This window comes from Perca fluviatilis, chromosome 10, assembly GCF_010015445.1.
Source record: "Perca fluviatilis chromosome 10, GENO_Pfluv_1.0, whole genome shotgun sequence".
NCBI lineage: Eukaryota > Metazoa > Chordata > Actinopteri > Perciformes > Percidae > Perca > Perca fluviatilis.
Window position 1 is genome coordinate 22743158 of NC_053121.1, and position 10882 is coordinate 22754039.

General features: G+C 39.1%; 1 protein-coding gene across 3 annotated transcripts; it reads left to right on the forward strand.

The window, feature by feature from the left end:
- The first annotated feature begins 449 nt into the window (after positions 1–449).
- LOC120567158 (LRRN4 C-terminal-like protein) lies at positions 450–10836 on the forward strand. Of its 3 annotated transcripts, none has more exons than XM_039814015.1 (2): positions 450–549; positions 9415–10836. In XM_039814015.1, the coding sequence occupies exons 1-2, from the start codon at positions 508–510 to the stop codon at positions 10186–10188; spliced, it is 816 nt and encodes a 271-aa protein (XP_039669949.1). In that variant the 5' UTR covers positions 450–507; the 3' UTR covers positions 10189–10836. The 3 variants fall into 3 exon arrangements, with proteins under 3 accessions (XP_039669949.1, XP_039669951.1, XP_039669950.1); XM_039814017.1 differs by lacking the exon at positions 450–549 and adding an exon at positions 8539–8698 and having other exon boundaries at positions 9422–10836; XM_039814016.1 differs by lacking the exon at positions 450–549 and adding an exon at positions 8545–8698.
- Positions 10837–10882: the final 46 nt, after the last annotated feature.

Below are 10882 nucleotides of genomic sequence, written 5' to 3' on the forward strand. Positions count from 1 at the left end.
AAAATGTGCAAGAAAGACGAGCGCTCCTACACGCTGCTCGTAGCCCCAGTCTGAGCGTCAACTTCAACGAATAAACTCCAACCTGCAAACGTTAAATGTCTCATTCTGGTCGGAGGTCTCTTTTTTCTTTTCTTTTTTTCTTTTCAGGAATTAGCAAGCACCGCCTAGTTCTCTTTTAAATGTAAGCCAGTGTCACTAGAAACAGCCTACAACCATGTATTTTCTTTTGCTGGCTTCCCTGCTCGGTGCCAACTACGGATCATCAACCTGTGAAAACGTCCGCTCAGTCTCAACAGCGTGTCGTCCCGTCACACAGTCCGCAACATCCCCCGGTGATTATAGAAACGATTAGGCGCTCCTCCTCTTTCATCTGGTATCTTTACACGGTGTAAATGTATAATAGGTAGGCCCGTGTGGTTCTCGGAGGCTGTTTCAACAAAGCTCCGGCCGTCATTCAGTGGCGCGCCTCGCCGTTTCCACCTCCCTTCCCCGCCCAGTGCCCGGCGGATGGACGGTTCTAACCAATGGCGGAGCTTCAGTACAGTTACGGTACGGTTGTGGGACGAGATTGCACTTCGTGTCTTAACTGATTCACGTAAAGACCCGAGTACTTCTCGGCTTCAGACCTCGTATAACGACATTAGCCTGCTTTCCTCTTCATACTGGTAGCTAGCTAACTAACGCTAATGTCCAGTAGTTAACCGTCGACGGTGGCGTTAACAGTGTCTTCGGTTAGACAAGATATATTTAAGAGGATAAGCTAGCCTAGCATATAGCTAGCTAGCTAGCAACATTCACTGTGTCATCAAGACGGCTTTGAGTTGTTTACGTTCATGTAGTCGTTAAATATGTCTCTATTTTTCGGTGACAGTTCCAGTAACGTTACTGTGAATGAACGGTTGTTGTTGTTTTTTTGCCGGTGCTTCTTTAATGCCTAAAATATGGTGCTTTAACTGATGTTTTTAATGGTCTAGCTACTCCAGTCCCACCTAGCCTACAATATTTACTGTACATACAACGTTAGCTACCTCCGTGTTCTCTTATATGTTCGGGTTCCAGCACCAGCATTTCATGGTCTAACTCCAGCTAAGGTGGGTGTTCACAACAACGTTAGGCCTACATGAGAGTGTCCACTCTCCTCTTAAAATTATTATAATCACTGGATTATTATTACACATGGATTTACTGTTGTAGTTGTTGCTATTTGGTTTAATCTATAGCCTATAATTCATGACTTAATAAGCGGATAAATATACTATGCAGTTGTCATACAAGTGTAGTGGAGTAAAAAGTTCAATATTCGTATTTCACTGTATCTTACTGTTTTTTAATGTAGCACTTGAAGCAGTTCAGCATATTTAATGAAGACGTATACTTAGGTACGTGATCCTTGTCATTTTTGAGTTGTATTCACATGGTTGAATGCACTCATTGTAAGTCGCTTTGGATAAAAGGGTTTTCCCTAGCATTATAAGGCTTAGGCGCAGCACCCAAGCCGTTTTGGGCACTACATAAGGCAAATTAATGTAAAATCAATGTGAGCATCAAAACTAACTTAATTACTTTTCTCAGGTCTAATGATTGTAGTCCCCAGTGGACTTCTTTTAACAAGTTTTGATTTTTGAGTGTTATTAATTGTCTGCTCTAGATCTTTTTTTTTTTTTACGTTTTGGACACATATATGGTAATAATAATCCAAAATGATGTGAAATTACAAATTCTTTTTATTGAAAAACGTAACATTTTCTTGAAAGAGGCCACTAAACCCCCAGACCAAATACATGTACCTACATCTTTCACAAACCTAGGGAAAACACTGGCCTGATGTATGTAAAATATTGATCTGCAAACTATCAAGTGGGTATAATCTAAATGTGGTATAAAATGGAAACACTCAAAGGTACAGGTTTTTTAAAATTGTAAATGTATGTAGTTATTTTCATCACTGTCATCATTTACTCATCTGAATTCTCAAAAACAGTACCATTGGAAATCAGGCTGGGATGATAATTATTTTTTGTTTCTAAACATGTAGGTCAACCGTATACTATAATTTCCAAACAAAAGATGTTCTGCCTCTCCTAAATTCAACTTTATGAAGTGAGAGAGAGTTCCCAGACAGATAATTTATAGGGGTGGGAAAAATAATCAATTCTTAGATGCATCGCGATTCTCTCTAGAACGATTCGATTCTCGATTTAGATAAGTTAATAATTTAAAAAATATCAATTTGTTTATTGTTATTAAATGTGTTGATTTTTATTTCAAAGTTACTGTCTCTAGACAAATACAAATCAGAAAACAGAGTGTCTGAAAGAGGATGGGATAATGGACATCAACTTAGAGTTTAGGCAAGAGTGCAGAAAAAAAACACAAAAATGGTCAAAAGAAACAAAACATGATCTAATATATCATACATAAAATAATTAGGCAAAACACATATAGGCTGTTCATCTACTTTATCACATTACATCTGACACCTTCATGTTCTAAGAAGCCAATTATCCACCTTTAAACATGACTGAGATTACTGGGAGAGGTGACTTTCACAAACATGTTTAAGGCTTAAGCATGGAATGACTACAAAATAAAAACCTCAGTAGACAAAACATTTCATTAAAACTTGTGTGTGACAAATATATGTCAAAATCTAAGCTTTGTCTAGCTGCTTTGTCTAGGAAATGATTTGCAAACTGAGTAGCAAACTCAGATTTATATGTATATTTTTAAAAATCACGCATTGGAAATGTACATAAAAAAATTGTTATGCATCGATAATCGGTTTAGAATTGAATCGTTGGCCTCTGAATCGGAATCAAATTGAATCGTGAGGTGCCAAGAGATTCCCACCCCTAATAATTTCACACTTGAACAGAGTTTTAAAGTGAGAGACAACAAAAAAATAAAAACACCAGCTTGAGCAGAGATTGCAGTATAATCTTTTTTGACATGTATCGGAGATCTCCACTTTTGAGCAAAATTGTAAGCGTCAAACACTTCATTTTCGGCATTCTGGTGAATTTTCAGCATCTATCTATGGTACAAATGTCTTTATTTATTATTATTATTATTATGTAACCCCCCCCATCCTCCATGTAAATTACGCCTATGGTCAGAAGTATGTATGCGATATTAGGGTTAAGAATGTGGAATAGGTTTCAACCACACTGCCATTTTGATCTTCTGTGTTTGGACATAATTTCTTTCCTACGAAGAATAAACCAATCAAGTCAGCCTATTTACCAATCCATTAGATTCATTTAGATAACCGCAAACAGGCAAGAACCGCTGTCCGATTTTTCCCAGAGATACTCCAGGGGACTTCTGTTTTTTTTTTTTTTTTTGGATACAGTATGTGATAGTAGCTGACAAATACAAGTTTACACCACTAAGTGGAGCTATAACTCTATGTAAGGGGTTTGTTCAGGTTTCAAGTTAACAGTCAGTCAGCTGATTAGTTTGTGCTTGTTTTGGTTTATTTCAGATAACACAAAATATATTTTAACAAATTCAAATATGCCTCTTTTTTTGAAGACATTATGACATGTCACAGTAAGAAAACACAGTTGTAAATAATACAATTAGTGATGGCTGAATTTCATTTTGCTGCTTCAGATTCAGGGTCCTGGTACATGCTGGCTCACTGTCACACTTACATGACTTATTGGGACACTTGAATAAAACAGAGCCATCATTAATGTTATTAACAACAGCCTGTTATACTGTTCAGTTAGTCTCGCATTGCCAGACATTTCTCCACAGCGGCAGCACTATGATGCCCCTCTTGCTATAATTAATGGCATGTTTAATATTAAGTCAATGAAATTACACCCCTCAGAGAATTTTTTTTAAACTGGTTCAAACTATCTTTTCATAGAATATACTGTAGAATAGGTGTGATGTAGTCTTAATCTAGTCCTGCAGTCAAAAAACTCACCGTACGGTAGCCGGGTTGGCTCAGTGGGTAGAGCAGGCGCACATGTACTTCGAGGTTTATACCTCGACGCAGAGGTCCAGGGTTCAAATCCGACCTGTGACGATTTTGAGCATGTCTTCCCTCTTTCTCACCTAGCTGTCCTGTCAAAAATTAAAGGTGGAAAAGCCCAAAATAGAATCTTTAAAAAAAATTTTTTAGCTTATAGCATATATAAAAGGTAATTTGTATGTTATCTTTCCTTAGAAAGGTTAATCAACATTATGGAGATTCACTTAAGCAAGGTGGATTTAAACTTGCCTGTTGTAGGATGGTTTCTGTGATATGATCACCAGCCCACTCTTTCAATTCTACATACAGTAGTTTGTAATCCAACAAGCATGCAGAGGATGCAGGAATGTGGGACTTAGTCATCAGATGGAGCTGCTATATCATCACATGTCTGTTTTCAATTATCCATTGAGGCTCAGTTAGACTGCATAGCCCACTCTCTCTGGCTCCACAGTGGGTTTTTTAAAGCTAAAAATAGCAGTTCACACGACTGGTTGAGTCTGGTAATAAGACTACCCTGGGATTCCTTTTGAATGAAGTGGAGGTCAAAGGTGATGGGGATATAGCCAATAGTAGCTTAGTTCCTGTTTAAATTGGAATGCTTCAACTCCTTAGAGAGGTGTGGGTAGGAGAGGGATTGAGCATCTGTGAGAGGCCCACACATTTCAGAGTTTGATAAAGTCACACTGAGGGATAAAGGCTTACTTGAGTGAGTGAATGTGAATGTGAAAGTAAAGTGTTTGTGTTTCCACTTGCTAAACAGACAGAGTGCAATCCCTGCCCTTTAATGACTATTATCTTATTGACTTAAGACATAAACGTATTCAGCACTCTGGTGAAATTGTGGCGCTGTCTAGAATCAGATGATGGTGGCGGGGATACGTGCAAGTTGTCTTACACATGTCCAGCAGCATGCTCAGACATGCTGTGGTGGTGCGAGAGGGAAAATGCGCTGGCGGGCTAGTCATTATCTAGAGTAGTATGAGTCAACCACACTGTGGCTTCCTTTATTCCTCAAGGGCTTAATTGAAGCCACAGTTAGAACAAAACTTGAGCAGGCTGGCCTGTCACGGGCAGCTGAAATTTGTATGCAGTGGACACTGTCTTCTCAGTGATGTTACAATTTGAAGAAAACCTTTTCGACAGTTCATATGTGAACACTGTGACATCTTTACTCGTCACCAATGAAAACAAATCAGTGGTGCACTCTAAACTCTGTTATGTCTGCCTCCTGTGCTATGCTTGGTTTCACCCAAAAGATGAGTCTAGATAATCATCAGGGATTGACCAACATGCCAATGCCCATGAGTGTTCCTGAACAAACAGCTGCCTTTAGTCACTGACACTACTCTATAACTGAAAATAAGTGGTTTAAAGTAGTCCTTTTGTTATTCTCTGTGATTAGTGATAAGGATACAGCGGTGGAAGAAGTATTCAGATCCTTTACTTAAGTAAAAGTAATAATACCACGCTGTAAAAAAAAAAAATACTCTGTTACAAGTAAAAGTCCTGCATTGAATATGTTACTTTAGGAAAAGTATGTAAGTATCATCAGGAAAATGTACTTAAAGTATTAAAAGTAAGTAGTAAGTAAGTACTCAATGTAGAAAAATCCTCACATTTCCAAACAGTTCTGTCAATCAAGTGTTTAATGGTCTAATCATTTCAGCTTTACTTGTTGGCCTGTATATTGTAGGGTAACAGGGTTTTAAATTTATTTTTTTATTTTAAAAACTACATATGTGTTTTGCATACAATAATCTTAATTTGTAAAGTAACAAGTAAATAAAGATATGTCATATATGTCAAGTCATATGAATGTATAGTGGAGTAAAAAGTACAATATTTTTCTCTGAAATGTAGCGGAGTAGAAAAGTACAAAATTGTACTTCAGTACTGTACTTGAGTAAATGTACTTACTTTCCACCACTGTAAGGATATAATAGTCCGAGGCAAAGTATGAGAGATTAAAAATGTGGAACTTGTTTGTGTTCTCTTTCTTGTCCTCTTCCCTTATTTGAACAAGTGAGGAACTCCTTCGTTTTCCGATGCAATCTTACCCGTACAGAAGTAGATGATCTCACTCATAAAAATAGCATATGAGCTTGTCAAATTGTTTCTAATATCTATACCTCCTCCAGTGGTTCACTCATACAACATTAATAGCTGTATTAATCACACTATTTATGTGATCACACACACAGAAACAGTAAAACACTTACAGTACCATATCCCCATAAATCACTGATCTTATGTTTGTGTATGTGATGTTTCTTTTGATTTAAAACTAACTTTAGATTAAGTAGACAGGGTCAGATTGTTCAGCACTCACACATTATAGTGTTAGTGTAACAATGTACTTACTTTTACAATTAGAAGTGCTGCTTTATGGAGGGAAATTACCATAATCAACTGGATGATAAAATACTGTATTGCAAATACTTTAGCTGTGTATGTGAGAAAAGACTTTTAACTCAAAGTTCCAGAGGGATTGTCTCTTTCAGGAATGAATGTTTAAGAGAATCACTCAGTCTTTTGCAACCTGTGCAATCCAGTTACAGGAACTGGATTGTTAAAACTTATCAGCTCCTGGTGTTGCAGACAGACAGACAGGCAGGGGGTGGAAGAGATGGTTGTCTCATGCAGCCAAAACAACCCGAAGCTTGAAGCTGGAAAAACTGTAGCTATGAGGGTCATCTTGAGGAGAAGCCCACCTATTTGAGCCACATGCTTTGATAAAGAATATAATAATCAGATTTTTCCACTAAAGTGTGTTGCTTTATAATTTGTGATAAATGCCATATTCCATGGTAGTTCCAATAGTTGAGATATTTCAGTCTGAAAAGAGGTCCCAAGTGGTGGCTCAACCACCCAACAATGAACAACTATGATTCCCTAAAATTTGAAATAGAAGTATGGTTAGTTAAGCATTTCCATTTGCTCCATGAAGTGTAATTTTGATTTTCCATTCAGTCCATCTTTTCCTTCTATACCTGGCTCAAAGCAGCAACTGGTCATGGGAGAACACGGCTGTGTGTCATCTAGCTCGGAGAAAAGATCATTTGGATGCATCTTGCCTTCCACATGTATGAAGACACATGGTGCATATGGGCATCACTATCACCATGTTTTCCCAATCCATCCCACATTGTAAATGTCACAGAACTTCAGCTTCTTTCCCAGAACCTCCTTGATGAACAACAAATTTTATGCTGAACTTGTTACAGGCAGCTTGTTACTTCTTCATTCGTCACGCATCATATTCTCTTTAAGCAAGCACATGGTGTTACAATTATCACCAACACCTCAGGCACCACGTTTTCCCGATCCATCCCACATTGTAAATGCCACAGAACTTCAGCTTCTTTCCCAGAACCTCCCTAATGAACAACACATTTTACACTGAACTCGTTACGGACAGCTTGTCACTTCTTCATTCATAACTCACCATATTGTCATCAACGCAACATCATTTTGCTCCCCAAATAAGTGCATAAACCTTTGTGTAAACGCAGTTCATACATCTCTACTCTATTTCCTGTTGTATAATTTAAGTGGCTGTACATTTAAGTCTGTTTTGTTTATTCATCTCCCAATGATTTATTGTTTCTTTGCACTCAGCCCTTCTCTTGAAAATATAGTAAAAAATAGTTTTGGCTTCATGTGAAGATAAGTTGATTTGTGCATGTAAAAGAACACTCTCATAACCTCACGTCACTGTGTATGGCTTTGTGTTGTTGGTTTTGTTCCATTTTACTGTATGCACATGTACTTCTAATCAGATTTGATTGAAGCCAGTTATTCTGAGATTCCAAGTAATTAGGATTTGTGCTGCGTAGGTCGAGTAAATCCTTTTGAGTTTTGAGGTTGGGAAATAAGCAGGCTCCTGCCCTGGTACTTTTCCTTTCATCAGTGCAATCTGGGCACTTGGAATAAGACAGAACTCGCCCCCTCTGCCAGCTTTATTCCATAAAAGGACAGCCTTTTATCGTTCCCCTCCAGCTTGTCACAATGGGGGCCACAAGAGAGGTAGAAGGGGGTCTCTAATAAATAGACATGCATGCATTCCTTCACACACACACCCCCCCACACACACACACACACAAACACACACACACACACACACTCAGAGGAACACATAAACACACTGAAGTGACCTTATGTCTTGTTATTTTCCACAACAACACCTGCAGAGCGTTGCAAGAAGTTTAGCTTGTAAAGAGCTAATCAAAAACAGGCCGCTAAACCACAGATTACACAAACATACTGCAACAAGCACTAGCCTGCCTCCTGCAGCTACACAGCAAATGAATATGCTAGCACATAGGGGCACATGCTGGCTCTGAGCTCTGACCCCCCCCCACCTCACTCCACTTTCCCTACACACATTAACACAAAAATTCCAAACAAAGAAATATAAAAGAGCAGCAACGGCTAGTTGGAAGTTAAATTACATGTCATTGAGTTGGAAGTTGAGAAAGAGAATGAGGCAAGATGGGAAAAAAAGACAGAGGCAGAGCATGAAAGAGTAAAATGGGAGGGAGAGGCACTGAGGGGAGAAAATGAGGGGGTGTTGAGGAGGAGGGGAGAGTCTGAGAGAAGCAACTTATAATACGGTGAGAGCAGAAGACTGTAGTTAGTACACGGTGAGAGCAGACAGAGTGGGAACAAGAGATTAGAAAGACTTGAAATATATACGCTACCATCAAACAGGTACAGTGAATTTTTTTTTACACTTAAGTCACTTTTATCGGTATGCTGACGTGTGTTGACCAGATGCAAAATACTGAATGGTTGGATGTTTATATATTCTTAGAGGTTTTGTCATCAGCTGCATTTAAAAGCACAAGAAAAAAAATCTTGTGATTATTGGGGTTATTTAAAAAATAAACTAGATACTGTAAAGTGAAAATTCTGTTCTGGGTTCCCACAGAACTCATCTGGCTTGGTGCCAGGAGAAAATGGAAGTGCTGATGGGGTCACCCCAATATTGTATTTCTTTCTTCCAGCAATCAGCATTTATTTATCCTAAGCTGTTTACAGGATGGAAACGAGAACACCGCAAATGTTTGATTATACACAGAGCCATTTCCAAGCTATAAACTTTGGTAAAATATCCTCTTTGTCAACAAGCCAAAGAATTTTGTTTTCCAGTCGCATCAAACCATTCTTGTCTTCTGTCAAAGGGAAAAAAATCTTAAAATCTCATATGTCCTATTTATTGGCCTTAGTACCACTGTGGATCCTTGTTTAATTTGGTCTACTATTGGAAGCAAGTTCTGTATTTTGGTTTCTGTGTTTTGACCCAGTGACCACTACTACAATGACTTTGGCTTCTTGATTTAACTTAATCTATTCCACCTTATTAATTATTCATTAATTTATTCAATTCTGGCCTCTATTTTATTGTTTTTCATTTGTCACTTCAGTCCGTAGAGATGACGTCACTGTGCAGGAACCTGGCTGTGCTTCTCCTTTTTCTGAGTGCCTCACCTCTCCACCACTCCCACCTCTCCACCCATGCTGCCTCTACATTCCCTCCCGCCACTCGTCCTCCGATCATAGTCATGACTGCCTTGGGCTCAGATGATGACTATGACGATTACAGCTCTCCTCCTGAAGACGTGCACGCCGTGACGACTACCTTGCTCCAACGGGAGGCGCAGCCCTGCCAATACAACCCCTGCTTGGAGAATCAGGAGCCCTGCAAACAGATTTCAGCAAAGACTGGGTGTCTCTGTCCTGGAGTCAGCAGGGTTGATGAGCCTCCTCATGCACCAATCATCCAAGCGCTGCAGCCAATCAGTGAAGGAGATGACAGAGGGAAGATCGAGGTCCAGTGGTGTGCTCCATCTTCTGTGCTGTCTGGGTACAGAGTGGTGATAGAGGGAAGTGAATCCCTGGAGTTTGGGGAGGGTTCACGACGAGGTTTGGTCGGATCTTTGGAAGTTGGGACTAAGGTGTGTGTGGAGGCGTGGAACAGTGCAGGACACAGCCCCTCCTCGGAGTTCTCCTGTAAGCGGTATACTCCTCCTGAATCTTCAGAGCATAAACTGTTGGCTGGGGTTATAGGAGGAGGAATGGCCCTCCTACTTCTCATCATAGCAGTTGTGATCCTCTGTAACCATCAAATGCGTAAAAAGGCAAAGAAAGACTCCGCTGATGGACTAGGGAACCCTTCTTACACAGTGGGGACTATGTGATCCAGATTAGTTTAGTACTGACAATCCATTCCAGTCACACTGAACAGCAACGCTGTAATCAAGAACAAAAGACAAACCGTTGTGGTTCTCATTATGATGATTATAGAATTAAGAAGTTGTTTACACTCCTGTTTCAAGGAATGTGTAAACATATTGGGGTAAAGAGGAGCGGTGTTCATGGAATAACTAATCAATGGGTCATTCTGTTACTTTGTGGTTAGAACTACGGGTTTATTTGCTGGCAAATTAACCTTTGTAGGTTTATTGTAGTGTTATTTCATCTTATCATGGCTAAATTTTATTGTAAATATTTTTTTAGGATATAGATACTGACTTTTGTAATAAACTAAAACTTATTTCATAAAAACTGTAAATTGTGTTTGTTAAATATTTGCTTTTATCTGAAAGGTTTAGGCTTACGTGTTGTAACATAAACCAGGGAGACAAATTAATGAAGGTTGGTAGGTGTACGGCACGCTTTAATGTGCCTTGGCATTGAGTCTCTGAAGCTTAACTGAAGGGACTGAACAACGGTCAGTCCAAAATGTTCCATGCTTGGGTTGAGATCTGTTGACTGCAGAGTCCATTGCATATGATTGTCACATTTTTTTTAACATTAAAACATTAATTGACCCCTTGTACGCTGTATGGAAGCACCTGTATTCATTTTTTTCTCCTCTCATTTATTCTTTAC

What these genes read in the sequence shown, in the direction of transcription:
- LOC120567158 (XM_039814015.1), top strand. Translation starts at nt 508, where the DNA reads ATGGACGGTTCTAACCAATGGCGGAGCTTCAGTACAGTTACG. An exon ending in GGAGCTTCAGTACAGTTACG is followed by an intron (nt 550 to 9,414) that starts GTACGGTTGTGG and finishes TTGTCACTTCAG; the next exon opens with TCCGTAGAGATGACGTCACT.